The sequence below is a fragment of the Salmo trutta genome, chromosome 29 (assembly GCF_901001165.1).
Source record: "Salmo trutta chromosome 29, fSalTru1.1, whole genome shotgun sequence".
Lineage (NCBI taxonomy): Eukaryota > Metazoa > Chordata > Actinopteri > Salmoniformes > Salmonidae > Salmo > Salmo trutta.
In genome coordinates, this window is record NC_042985.1 from 8,691,602 (window position 1) to 8,706,397 (window position 14,796).

Here is a 14,796-nt window from a genome sequence, read left to right on the forward strand (position 1 = left end):
ACAGCAGAACAGGGTCAGAGTATAGACGTGATGGTTTAACAGCAGAACAGGGTCAGAGTATAGACGTGATGGTTTAACAGCAGAACAGGGTCAGAGTATAGACGTGAGAGTTTAACAGCAGAACAGGGTCAGAGTATAGACGTGAGAGTTTAACAGCAGAACAGGGTCAGAGTATAGACGTGAGAGTTTAACAGCAGAAACAGGGTCAGAGTATAGACGTGAGAGTTTAACAGCAGAACAGGGTCAGAGTATAGACGTGAGAGTTTAACAGCAGAACAGGGTCAGAGTATAGACGTGAGAGTTTAACAGCAGAACAGGGTCAGAGTATAGACGTGAGAGTTTAACAGCAGAACAGGGTCAGAGTATAGACGTGATGGTTTAACAGCAGAACAGGGTCAGAGTATAGACGTGATGGTTTAACAGCAGAACAGGGTCAGAGTATAGACGTGAGAGTTTAACAGCAGAACAGGGTCAGAGTATAGACGTGAGAGTTTAACAGCAGAACAGGGTCAGAGTATAGACGTGAGAGTTTAACAGCAGAACAGGGTCAGAGTATAGACGTGAGAGTTTAACAGCAGAACAGGGTCAGAGTATAGAAGTGATGGTTTAAAGTCACCTCTCACTTCCCTTTGAGAGGATGTTCAATTGAGTTGGAGGGTTAAAGGAGATTTAACCCCCTAGAAAAACAGTCAAACCAGTGTGTGTGTGTGTGTGTGTGTGTGTGTGTGTGTCTGTGCGTCAAACCACTTAAAAGCCCTGCTAAGCCAGCCCAGACCCCCTAGAGAGAGTGGAGCCCAGAGATGGTAGACAGCCATGTTGGAAAGGCTCATTAAAATGAGGACATAAAAGCCCATAGGATTAAAGTACACAGAGACAGAGTTGGTTGGTTGGTTGGCTTCATACCGTAGTTGGCTAATTCATGGTTGACTAATACATATCAGACTGGGAGTCGATTGCCTGATGAGCAACCACAGAGGGAGAGTTAATTGGATAATTCATATCAGGATGAGAGATGATTGGCTAATGAGCAGAAAAAGCAGGAGCTAATTGCCCACCTAACCAACATAGAGGGCAAGTTGAGTAAATTCCAGTTTCCTCTAGAATATATTCCACAAGAAACTTGTCATTTACGGGAACACTTCACCTCAGACGGGTAGGCTATGGGATATTACTGTACGTCCAGTACACTCATACAGGCATTAGGGAATGGATGACTTAGTCATAGACATGTGGTAAATGATACACTCTACATGCTGTATGGACACATACTGTGTAAAAATATGGTACCCAGACATACTGCACAGTAAAACACACATCTCATTTCCTTACATTTCACTTGCAGCAGCACACACACGTTACTAATCAGACACACGTTACTAATCAGACACACGTTACTAATCAGACACACGTTACTAATCAGACACACGTTACTAATCAGACACACGTTACTAATCAGACACACGTTACTAAATCAGACACATGTTACTAATCAGACACATGTTACTAATCAGACACATGTTACTAATCAGACACTAACGTGAATTGTCCAAAAGACGAAGTGACCAGTCATAACACAGCCACCTTCCCATAAATCCACACAAGTCCTTTTCTCTGAGGACCGCATACCCACATAAAACAGGATATGTATATGGTGTAACATAGGGACCTAGTAATTATATAGGTATACACTGAGTGGACTAAACATTAAGAACACCTGCTCCTTCCATGACATAGACTGACCAGGTGAATCCAGGTGAAAGCTATGATCCCTTATTGATGTCACTTGTTAAAACCACTTTAATCAGTGTAGATGAAGGAGAGGAAACAGGTTAAAGAATGATTTTTAAGCCTTGAGACAGTTGAGACATGGATTGTGTATGTGTGTTATTCAGAGGGTGACTGGGCAAGACAAAATATTTAACAGCCTCTGAACAGGTATGGTAGTAGGTGCCAGGTGCACTGGTTTGTGTCAAGGACTGCAAGAACTGGGTTTTTCACGTTCAACAGTTTCCCGTGTTCATCAAGAATGGTCAACCACCCAAAAGACATCCAGAAAACTTGACAACTGTGGAAAGCATTGGAGTCAACATGGACCAGCATCCCTATGGAACGCTTCGACACCTTGTAGAGTCCATGTCCTGACAAATTGAGGCTGTTCTGAGAGTAAAACGGATGGGGAGGTGCAACTCCATATTAGGACGGTGTTCTGAATGTTTTGTACACTCAGTGTATATAGATACTGCATGGAATTAAAGAAATCATGTCAATATACAGTCAGAACTGTTACCCTAAATGATACAGTCAGTACCGTTACCCTAAATGATACAGTCAGTTATGTTACAGCAAATGATACAGTCAGTACCGTTACCCTAAATGATAGTCAGTACCGTTACCCTAAATGATACAGTCAGTACCGTTACCCTAAATGATACAGTCAGTACCGTTACCCTAAATGATACAGTCAGTACCGTTACCCTAAATCAGTGGTTCCCAAACTTTTTATAGTCCAATACCCCTTCAAACATTCAACCTCCAGCTGCGTACCCCCTCTAGCAGCAGGGTCATCGCACTCTCAAATGTTGTTTTTTGCCATCATTGTAAGCCTGCCACACACACACTATACGATACATTTATTAAACATAAGAATGAGTGTGAGTTTGTCACAACCCGGCTCGTGGGAAGTGACAAAAAGCTCTTATAGGACCAGGGCACAAATAGTAATCTTAATCAATAATTTTGCTCTTTATTTAATCATCTTACATATAAAACCTTATTTGTTCATCAAAAATTGTGAATAACCACAGGTTAATGAGAAGGGTTTGCTTGAAAGGATGCACATAACTCTGCAATGTTGGGTTGTATTGGAGAGAGTCTCAGTCTTAAATTCTTTTCCACACACAGTCTGTGCCTGCATTTAGTTTTCATGCTAGTGAGGGCCGAGAATCCACTCTCACATACTGTAGGTACGTGGTTGCAAAGGGCATCAGAGTCTTAACAGCGTGATTTACCAAGGCAGAATACTCTGAGCGCAGCCCAATCCAGAAATCTGGCAGTGGCTTCTGATAAAATTCAATTTTCACAGAACCACTTGTTGCAATTTGGATGAGGCTCTCGGTAAGTGGACTGGAGGCAGGGCATGAAAGGGATAACGAATCCAGTTGTTTGTGTCATCCGTCTCGGGAAAGTACCTGCGTAATTGCGCACCCAACTCACTCAGGTGCTTCGTTATATCACACTTGACATTGTCTGTAAACAAAAAAAAAATCATACAATGATAGAAAGATCTGAGTGTTGTCCTTGTTAATGCAGACAGAGAAGAGCTCCAACTTCTTAATCATAGCCTCAATTTTGTTCTGAATCCTAGATTCAGATCTTTCAGGCGAGAAAAAACATCACCCAGATAGGCCAGTCGTGTGAGAAACTCGTCATCATGCAAGCGGTCAAACAAGTGAAAATTATGGTCAGTAGAGAAAACATTAAGCTCGTCTCTCAATTCAAAAAACGTGTCAATACTTTGTCCCTTGACAACCAGCGCACTTCTTTATGTTGTAAAAGCTTTACATGGTCGCTGCCCATATCATTGCATAGTGCTGAAAATACACGAGAGTTCAGGGGCCTCGTTTTAACAAAGTTAACCATTTTCACTGTAGTGTCCAAAACATCTTTCAAGCTGTCCGGCATTCCCTTGGCAGCAAGAGCCTCTCGGTGGATGCTGCAGTGTACCCAAGTGGCGTCGGGAGCAATTGCTTGCACGCGCGTTACCACTCCACTATGTCTCCCTGTCATGGCTTTTGCGCCATCAGTACAGATACCACCACATCTTGACCACCAAAGTCCATTTGATGTCACAAAGCTGTCCAGTACTTTAAAAATATCCTCTCCTGTTGTCCTGGTTTCCAGTGGTTTGCAGAAGAGGATGTCTTCCTTAATTGGCCTCCCATAAACGTAACGGACATATACCAGGAGCTGTGCCAGGCCTGCCACGTCTGTTGACTCAGTCAGCTGTAACGCATATAATTCACTGGCTTGTATGCGAAGCAGTAATTGTTTCAAAAGATCTCCTGCCATGTCACTGATGCGTCGTGAAACAGTGTTGTTTGATGAAGACATTGTCTGTATAGTTTCTTTGGCCTTTTCCCACAGTATTGTCCCAGCCATATCTGCTGTAGCAGGAACAATTAAGTCCTCCACAATAGCATGGGGCTTGCCTGTCCTAGCCACTCGGTAGCTCACCATATAAGATGCTTCTAGCCCCTTCTTATTAATGGTATCTGTTACTTTTATACATGAAAGTCATCTTAATTCTCACTCCAAAAACTCCCATGGCTTATTTTTCAAATTGGCATGTTTTGTTTCTAAATGTCTGCGCAAGAGTGAAGGTTTCATCGAGTTGTGAGATAGTACTTTTGCACATATAACACACTGTGGCTGAGGAAAGGCACTACTCCCAATATAAGAGAACCCCAAATCAATGTAGTTCTCATCATATTTGCACCTCTTCGATGGTCCAACGTCCCATTCTGTTGTTCGGTGCTTTCCTGGATAAGGGGGCAGTAGCTCTTCAGCTGCATCAGATTCACAACTGTCAGTGTCCATGCTAGCTGGACTAACAACAAATGTAGAATTACTGATGCTAACATTGGATGTGCTCATGGAAGCAGAACAACTTGTGTCGTCGACAGGTGCAGGTGTAGTACTGCTGGTATGCGTCTCTATGGACGCCGGCCTTACGTTTTTTAGCCATTTATACATTTTAGAGTAAACGGAAATGAGCAGCAGCTACGTTTGGCTACATATGGACCGTTAGTGGAATTCCTGCGAGAGAGTAATGGTTAAAGTGATTGGATGTTAATTATTTGACTAGGCTACCTGTATTTGACATTGTGTTGTTATTTTGCTGAACACTAGATAGTTCAATTACATTTTTTGGCAGTGAAACGAGGCTACTCATGTGAGAAAAAAAAACCTTACCCAAATGTATAGCCCCGTTGGAAAATATAAATGGACTGTTTGAAAATGTGAAGATTTTTTTTTCTTCCCCAAAACAAAAATACAAAATAAATATATATATTTTTTATTTATTTTATTTTGTAAAAATGTGACTATCATTCAGGGCAGGTATTCCCAAACTGAGGTACGCGCAATGCCGTCGGGGGTACCTAAATGATATTCAGTACTATTACCCTAAATGATACAGTCAGTAATATTACCCTAAATGTTAGTCATTAACATTACCCTAAATGATACAGTCAGTAACATTACCCAATAGCACTAGCCTAAATACAAGGAAATGTTGGTCAGTACAGTTACCACATAGGGCAGGTAGCCTAGTGGTTAGCGCATTGGACTAGTAACCGAAAGGTTGCAAGATCAAATCCCTGAGCTGAACAAGGCAGTTAACCCACTGTTCCTAGGCCATCATTGAAGATTGTAGTGAGTCCCTATTGGGACTATTCCATTGGTTCCTTTGTATCAGGCAGAGTAAATCAAGTACAGATGAAGTATTTGTATGTAATATATGTATGTAGTTGACCCCAGGTGTGGTAGGCACTACCTTACATTACACATTGACATTCAAGTTATTTAGCAGACACTCTTATCCAGAGCGACTTTCAGGAGCAATTAGGGTTAAGTGCCTTGCTCAAGAGCACCTTGACAGATTTTTCACCAAGTCAGCTCAGGAATTCGAACCAGCGACCTTTCGGTTACTGGCCCAACGCTCTTAACTGCTAGGTTACCTGCCACCATAGACCTTCTAATCATCTACCTTCTCATCATAAACAATGCCTGGGCGTATCTCGGGGGCCTGGTACCCCGGCGTGCCCTCCACTCCCAGTGCCCCCTCGTGGAAGGACTGGCGCGAGATGCCGTAGTCCGACAGCTTGATATTCACCGGGTCACACACCTAGGATGAGGCAAAGAAGGATTACGCCAACTTCACACAAACATGCAACACTATTTTTACTACTGGGAGGGCCAAAACACTTCTGGTTTTCATCCTCTCCTTCTCATCAGGGACTGATTCAGACCTGGGACACCAGGTGAGTGCATTTAACTACCAGGTAAAAACAAAAAAACTGAAGTGTTTTGGCTTTCCAGGACTGGAATTGAACAACCCAGACATAGTGGCTAGGGTTCGATTTGGAATTCTGCCCTTCATACTAATCACCTACCTCCAGGGACCACACCAGGATGTTGTCTGACTTGAGGTCACAGAAGATGATGTTCTTCCTGTGCAGGTAGGCCAGCCCCGCTGCGATCTGATAGGCTGCCTTGAAGGTGAGCATGTGACCCAGAGGCATGTACCTGGAGCCTGATGGGGAGAGGGGGTGGAGTTAAAAGGGCAAGTTTAAAATGTTTTCATAACTTGAGTAGAGAAGATTCTCAGCATTGGGGATCTCTCTAGCTGTGGATCTCTGTCTCGCCGTCTCTCTCCCTGTCTGGTGTGTCAGTCTTTGTCTCTCTCTCTTTCTACCTCTTCATACCTTTATGTCTGTCCTCCAGCACAATGTTGAGGCTGCCCAGGGGAGCCAGCTGCAGGGCGAAGCAGAGTGGGTGGATACTGATTCCCACCAGGGGCACGATGCACGGGTGCTGCAGGGAGTGGAGCATGCTGGCCTCCTGGCGGAACTCTGAGAAGCTCCGGCACGCGTCCATGGACTGAAGGTGCTTCATCATGGTGTCTGGTGGAGGGAAGGGAGTGGGGTGAGGAGAGGGGGGTGGGGTAAGGAGGAGGGGAGTAGGGTCAGGAGAGGAGGAGGGGAGTGGGGTCAGGAGTGTGGGGTCAGGAGAGGAGGGGAGTGGGGTGAGGAGAGGGGAGTGGGGTCAGGAGTGTGGGGTCAGGAGTGTGGGGTCAGGAGAGGAGGGGAGTGGGGTGAGGAGAGGGGGGTGGGGTCAGGAGAGGAGGAGGGGAGGGGAGTGGGGTGAGGAGAGGGGGGTGGGGTGAGGAGGTTGGGGTCGGGAGAGGAGGGGAGTGGGGTCAGGAGAGGAGGAGGGGAGTGGGGTCAGGAGTGTGGGGTCAGGAGTGTGGGGTCAGGAGAGGAGGGGAGTGGGGTGGGGTGAGGAGAGGGGGGTGGGGTCAGGAGAGGAGGAGGGGAGTGGGGTGAGGAGAGGGGGGGTGGGGTCAGGAGAGGAGGAGGGGAGTGGGGTGGGGTGAGGAGAGGGGGGTGGGGTCAGGAGTGTGGGGTCAGGAGAGGAGGGGAGTGGGGTGAGGAGAGGGGGGTGGGGTCAGGAGAGGAGGAGGGGAGTGGGGTGAGGAGAGGGGGGTGGGGTGAGGAGTGTGGGGTCGGGAGAGGAGGAGGGGAGTGGGGTGAGGAGAGGGGGGTGGGGTTAGGAGAGGAGGAGGGGAGTGGGGTGAAGAGAGGGGAGTGGGGTCAGGGGTGTGGGGTCAGGAGTGTGGGGTCGGGAGAGGGAGGAGGGGAGGGGAGTGGGGTGAGGAGAGGGGGGTGGGGTCAGGAGTGTGGGGCCAGGAGAGGAGGGGAGTGGGGTGGGGTGAGGAGAGGGGGGTGGGGTCAGGAGAGGAGGAGGGGAGTGGGGTGAGGAGAGGGGGGTGGGGTCAGGAGAGGAGGAGGGGAGTGGGGTGAGGAGAGGGGGGTGGGGTGAGGAGTGTGGGGTCGGGAGAGGAGGAGGGGAGTGGGGTGAGGAGAAGGGGGTGGGGTCAGGAGAGGAGGAGCGGAGTGGGGTGAGGTGAGGAGAAAGGGGTGGGGTGAGGTGAGGAGAAGGGGGTGGGGTCAGGAGAGGAGGAGGGGGTGGGGTGAGGAGGAGGGGAGTGGGGTGAGGTGAGGAGAAGGGAGTGGGGTCAGGAGAAGGGGGTGGGGTCAGGAGAAGGGGGTGGGGTCAGGAGAGGAGGAGGGGTGAGGAGAGAGGAGTGGGGTCAGGAGAGGAGGAGCGGAGTGGGGTGAGGAGAGGGGAGTGGGGTCAGGAGTGTGGGGTCAGGAGTGTGGGGTCAGGAGAGGAGGAGGGGAGTGGGGTGAGGAGAAGGGGGTGGGGTCAGGAGAGGAGGAGCGGAGTGGGGTGAGGTGAGGAGAAAGGGGTGGGGTGAGGTGAGGAGAAGGGGGTGGGGTCAGGAGAGGAGGAGGGGGTGGGGTGAGGTGAGGAGAAGAGGGTGGGGTCAGGAGAGGAGGAGGGGAGTGGAGTGGGGTGAGGAGAGGGGAGGGGGTGGGGTCAGGGGAGGGGGTGAGGAGAGGGGGTGGGGTGAGGGGAGGAGGAGAGGGGGTGGGGTGAGGGGAGGAGGAGTGGAGTGAGGTGAGGGGTGGGGTCAGGAGAGGGGGGTGGGGTCAGGAGAGGAGTGGGGTGGGGTCAGGAGAGGGGGGTGGGGTCAGGAGAGGAGTGGGGTGTGGGTCAGGAAGGGAGGGAGGAGAGCAAAGATAACAGTCAAATCACATTTTATTTGTCATATGCGCCAAATTCTTACCAGCCCTTAACCAAAAATACAGTTAAGAAAAATAAGACTTAAGAAAATATTTACTAAATAAACTAAAGTAAAAAAATAAAAGAGTAACAATAAAATAACAATAAGGAGGCCATATACAGGGGGTATTGTTATTGAGTCAATGTGCATGTAGGTAGGGGTACATGTAGGTAGGGGTAAAGTGACTATGCATAGATAATAACAGAGAGTTGCAGCAGGAGGGGGCAAACTAATCTGGGTAGCAATTTAGCTGTTCAGCAGTCTTATGGCTTGAGGGTAGAAGCTGTTAAGGAGCCTTTTGGACCTAGACTTGGCGCTCCAGTACTGCTTGCCGTGTGGTAGCAGAGAGAACAGTCTATGACTTGGGTGGCTGGAGTCAAACATGGAGTCAAAACATGCAGATCCACTTTGAAACGTAAATGCTGCTTCAAATCATAAAATCATAAAATTGACAGATAGATTTGTAAAAGTATTCATGTAGTCCCTCTGTGTGGCTCTGGACATGGGCAGAGCTTACAAAACCAGATGAAAAAACCACGGTTCCCGTTACCGGGGCAGATTTACACCCCTAGCCTTGTTAATGGTGCGGGCCAGAGAGAGGGGCTGTTGTGGCCTCTTTAACAGAGAACATCTGGGATTGGTACATCTCTTTCTGGACCAAAATGTATGAAATATAACCATTAATTCTTGAGTAATGTAACTTATAACATGAGTGGTTATATTTCTCCAGACCCTCAGCTGTTTACCAAAATACTGATAGTCCATTAATAGATAGATGTGTGTGTGTGTTGACGTGTCTGTGTGTATGTGTGTGTGTGTGTATGTGTTCACATGTGTGTGTGTGTGTGTGTGTGTGTGTGTGTATATATATATATGTGTTGACATGTGTGTGTTAATGGTTTTGGTTACAGGTGCCTGCTGTGCTGGGGTCCCTCTCTCTTTCTATAAAGGCTAATGAGAAGTATTAGGTTTCTGGCTGTACTCAACCTCTACACCAGGGGTTGGAAACTAGATTCAGCAACAGGACGATTTTTGTCAGAGCGAATGGTTGGGAAGACGGAAAATAATCATAAGAATTTGAACACTGCAAACTGACCACAAGCCCCAAAATATTGTTATTTTTTTACATTGAGACTCCACCATGTCTCTTTTTTATTCGTGGGAATACTTGGCAACAGATTTCCTAAATATATATATATATTTTTTTTTTGTTGAATTCCTGTTGATTTGACAGATTTAAATCAGTTTGCTGGCCGGTTTTGGCCAGTGGGCCGCCTGTTGACCTCTGCTCTACATCATCCTACATACAGCATAGCAGATCCCTGGTTCACGCCCAGCTCGGGGCAGACAGGAAAGGAAGATATACTGTTACATATACAGCTTGATGTCTGTATGGCTTTTGACCACTTGCTGCAAAGCAAATTGCTCCTTGGAGGCTAATAAACTATCTTTACTACTACAGTGCAGCATGTCCGACCTGGGCTAGAGTCACTAGACTGGAACAATAGAGTTTGACCCCTTGGTCCAGTCAGATCAGCAGGGTTATTTCAGATCACCTTGGGGATTGACCTCAGAAAGTGGGGATGGACAGAGAGAGAGAGAGGGATAAAAGAGAGAGAGGGAGAAGGAGAAGAGAAAGAGAGAGAGGGAGAAAAGAGAGAGCGAGGGAGAGAGAGAGGGAGAGAGAGAGAGAGAGAGAAAGAGAGAGCGAGAGAGAGGGAGAGGGCTAGAGGAAAAAGAGAGGAATGGAAAAGACAGAGACAAAAGAGAGGGAGAAGGCTGGAAGCGAGAGAGATGGTGGTAGGAGAGAGAGAGAGGACTGGGGAGATGGATGGTCTATTCCCAGTGTGGGAACAGGGTAATGCTGACTACTCCTACAGTATATCACTGTCCTGTCACATCAGACAGAGGTTAAAGGATAACGTTTGTCCAACGTCCTCTCCATCAGAGGAAGGTGAAAGGATAACGTTTGGATGTTGTTTGGAATTACATGTAGATAATGGTCTCTGGAGACATGGGATAGTGTGTACTTTACTCTCCAGTCACGTTTGTAAACGCTAAACTGCACAAATATCCCCTCTAACGCCTGTATGAACACAGGATATACCTACACACACCTCAATAGGCTGGTATTTCAACATGGTTGTGTGTAGGTGGAGGTTCAGCATTGTCATTTCAGAAAATGTCCTTAATATATCTGCCTTAAGTGAGGAATGATAGTGTTTTACAATATAAAAAAAGTGATATATATACAAAAAAAGAAATGCATTCTGATGCAAAATTGCATTCTATGGTGCAGCCTTCCTATTTTTCAACCAAAGCTGGTCTGTTTTTTGTTGTCAAATTGAAAGGCTGCACCCTCCCTCTCTTCGATCAGCATCACTCAGACGTGTGATCATTTCCTCACGATTGAACATGTAGATATCGCGCTGCCATTTCCTGGTTGCTAAAAACCTACATTGTTCGCTTAATTTCAGTTTATGTACCATCTAAAATCGCTGCGAAATGTCTTTTCAATAATGATACATAGTATTTTCAGCTGTTTGCTGCTTGTGGACAAAACTGAAAGTCGACTCAAAAGCAAGTCTCCACTGAGGTTGTGGGGGAGGGGGGAGAGTTGTCTGAATTCAGACTGCGTTGTTGCAATTCGCCTTGTTTCCTTAAGGGGGCTTCATTTTAGATGATGCCCCTTTAATCTCATATCTTATGATCTCTTCTTACCTAGGGAATGGCTGTATTATCTGCTGGCACTTTGTGGCTTAGATCTAAGGTGCTGGGGAACACATTGTGACAAATCCAATTATAAGAAGCATTATTGAGGATCATATAGCATCACCATCTATCACCCTGCTGAGTGAACCCCTCGTCTGGCCTTTAGGAGGCCTTTATGAGTGAACCCCTCGTCTGGCCTTTAGGAGGCCTTTATGAGTGAACCCCTCGTCTGGCCTTTAGGAGGCCTTTATGAGTGAACCCCTCGTCTGGCCTTTAGGAGGCCTTTATGAGTGAACCCCTCGTCTGGCCTTTAGGAGGCCTTTATGAGTGAACCCCTCGTCTGGCCTTTAGGAGGCCTTTATGAGTGAACCCCTCGTCTGGCCTTTAGGAGGCCTTTATGAGTGAACCCCTCGTCTGGCCTTTAGGAGGCCTTTATGAGTGAACCCCTGGTCTGGCCTTTAGGAGGCCTTTATGAGTGAACCCCTCGTCTGGCCTTTAGGAGGCCTTTATGAGTGAACCCCTCGTCTGGCCTTTCGGAGGCCTTTATGAGTGAACCCCTCGTCTGGCCTTTAGGAGGCCTTTATGAGTGAACCCCTCGTCTGGCCTTTAGGAGGCCTTTATGAGTGAACCCCTCGTCTGGCCTTTAGGAGGCCTTTATGAGTGAACCCCTCGTCTGGCCTTTCGGAGGCCTTTATGAGTGAACCCCTCGTCTGGCCTTTAGGAGGCCTTTATGAGTGAACCCTTTCCACAAAGCCATTTATAAGTAGTCAACTGGATTGCAGAATTATATCCTGGTCTGCAGGAGGGGTCAGCCAATTAATTATAGGCTACTCCTGACCTGAGCAAACATTCCAGCACTGCAGGTGGTAACCTTGGTTTTATACCTGTTCAGACTATACACAGTCCAGCACTGCAGGTGGTAACCTTGGCTTTATACCTGTTCAGACTATACACAGTCCAGCACTACAGGTGATAACCTTGGCTTTATACCTGTTCAGACTATACACAGTCCAGCACTGCAGGTGGTAACCTTGGTTTTATACCTGTTCAGACTATACACAGTCCAGCACTGCAGGTGACAACCTTGGTTTTATACCTGTTCAGACTATACACAGTCCAGCACTGCAGGTGATAACCTTGGCTTTATACCTGTTCAGACTATACACAGTCCAGCACTACAGGTGACAACCTTGGCTTTATACCTGTTCAGACTATACACAGTCCAGCACTACAGGTGATAACCTTGGCTTTATACCTGTTCAGACTATACACAGTCCAGCACTACAGGTGACAACCTTGGTTTTATACCTGTTCAGACTATACACAGTCCAGCACTACAGGTGATAACCTTGGCTTTATACCTGTTCAGACTATACACAGTCCAGCACTACAGGTGGTAACCATGGCTTTATACCTGTTCAGACTATACACAGTCCAGCACTGCAGGTGGCGCTATGCACCTTTTCAGTTTGTTTACAAACCGCCAATACACATATGAGTTGAAGAAGAAATTGACTACTTTTAAATGGAGATAGCCCTCAATGGCACTTCCCATGCTGTCACATAAGTGATAATGGCAAAGATAGGGGGTGGGGTCTCTTTCGAACGCTGAGGAATGAACTGCTTCTCTCGGGGGGGGGGGGGGGGGGCGGGCTGTTGATTGAATTTGACCGCTTGACTGATATTACCAGAACGTAATTTGATTGTAAACAACAGGGAAATACAAGTGATTATTGAGCATCTCCTGTCCCTGGGACATTAAACCTTTTGGCCTCGATCACATCGATTGTATCTCTCTCTCACACGCGCACACACGCGCACTCACACACGCACGCACAGGTTCGTAAATGGACTGAAATATTATAAACAAAATGTGCTGACTGGCCGAACACGGAAATGACGAGTCAGCATTTTGTTATTCCATGGAGCAGGATGTCGTGAGTAACAGTTCCACTGAGTCCCTGGTGATGCAACCCTATCACAGATCTCCATTGACTCATGATAATGTCAGTACAAGTACAAGATACAGGAATGTGAGAGAAAAGGCTGTCTAAGGGACAAGAAGACGAGAAGGGAAAGAAAGAGAGAGATGATTCAGCCTCTGCTATGGACAAGGCGGAGAGGAAAGAAAGAGGAGACAGGAGAAAAGGAATGAGAGGAGTGAGGACAGGAGGGAGGAGAGGAGGGAGGAAAGGAGTGAGGAGGGAGGAGAGGAGTAAGGAGAAGAGGGAGGAGAGGAGGAGAGGAGGGAGGAGAGGAGTGAGGACAGGAGTGAGGACAGGAGGGAGGAGAGGAGGGAGGAGAGGAGTGAGGAAAGGAGTGAGGAAAGGAGGGAGGAGAGGAGTGAGAAGAGGAGGGAGGAGAGGAGTAAGGAGAAGAGGGAGGAGAGGAGGAGAGGAGGGAGGAGAGGAGTGAGGACAGGAGTGAGGACAGGAGGGAGGAGAGGAGGGAGGAGAGGAGTGAGGAGAGGAGTGAGGAGGAGGACAGGAGGGAGGAGAGGAGTGAGGAGTGAGGAGAGGAGGGAGGAGAGGAGAGGAGTGAAGAGAGGAGGAAGGAGAGGAGGGGGGGAGGAGGAGGACAGGAGGGAGGAGTGAGGAGAGGAGTGAGGAGAGGAGTAAGGAGAGGAGGGATGAGAGGAGTGAGGAGAGGAGTAAGGAGAAGAGGGATGAGAGGAGTGAGGAGAGGAGTAAGGAGAGGAGGGAGGAGAGGAAGGGAGGAGAGGAGGAGAGGAGGGAGGAGAGGAGGGAGGAGAGGAGGGAGGAGAGCAGCTCCAGGGTGATAGATGATGATGCGCTCTTATCCTGAAGAGAGAGGGGGTGTCCCAAATGGAACCCTAGTACCTTTACAGTGCACTAGGTCGGACCAGGGCCCATAGGGCTCTGAATAGAGAGTCATTTGGGACACACCCAGACAGTCCTTATCACAGCCTGGGGAGATAGAGAAGACAGGAGCAGAAATTAGATGGGAAGAGAAAAGGACAGGGGATGAGAGGGATGAACAGATGGGAAGAGAAGATCATGAGGATTCCTCAGAGCCTGCAGAGAGATAGCTTTTATCACTGTCAGGGATACAGAGAAGACAGAAGGAAACAAAGAGAGGAGACAGATGATGAAGAGGTGATGGAAGGCGTAAAAAGAGGGGAGGAGAGAAGAGAGGGGAGGATATAGAGGAGAGAACAGGGTCATGATGAGAAAATAGATATCAGGATTAAGAGCTGCAATATCGTTCCATGAACAAGGCCCTTAAAGAGAGAGACGATAACTCAAGGATATCCACACATACACACACACACACACACACACACACACACACACACACACATACGCACACACACACACCACACACACACCAGTTCCAGTTGTTGAAAGCTGGCTTAGAGCCAGTGGTAGCGTGAGAGAGAGTATGTATACATTACATGGCCAAAAGTATGTGGACACCACTTCCCACCCGTTACGCTGACCGGTGTATAAAATCGAGCACACAGCCATGCAATCACCAGACAAACATTGACAGTATAATGGCCTGTACTGATCAGCTCAGTGACTTTCAACATGGCACCGTCATAGGAGGCCATCTTTCCAACAAGTCAGTTCATCAAATTTCTGCCCTGCTAGAGCTGCCCCGGTCAACTGTAAGTGCTGTTATTGTGAAGAGGAAACATCTAGGAGCAACAA

General features: G+C 47.6%; 1 protein-coding gene across 3 annotated transcripts in view; it reads right to left on the minus strand.

Moving 5' to 3' along the window:
- LOC115166860 (leucine-rich repeat serine/threonine-protein kinase 1) overlaps window positions 1-14,796 on the minus strand; it is a 133,299-nt gene that overhangs the window by 27,027 nt on the left and 91,476 nt on the right. For all 3 annotated transcript variants that reach the window (XM_029720749.1, XM_029720748.1, XM_029720747.1), the window contains exons 27-29: window positions 6,486-6,683; window positions 6,174-6,313; window positions 5,768-5,905 (exon numbers count right to left, since the gene is read on the minus strand). In XM_029720749.1, coding sequence (XP_029576609.1) covers window positions 5,768-5,905; window positions 6,174-6,313; window positions 6,486-6,683 — 476 coding nt within the window. The remainder of the gene's footprint in view (window positions 1-5,767; window positions 5,906-6,173; window positions 6,314-6,485; window positions 6,684-14,796) is intronic.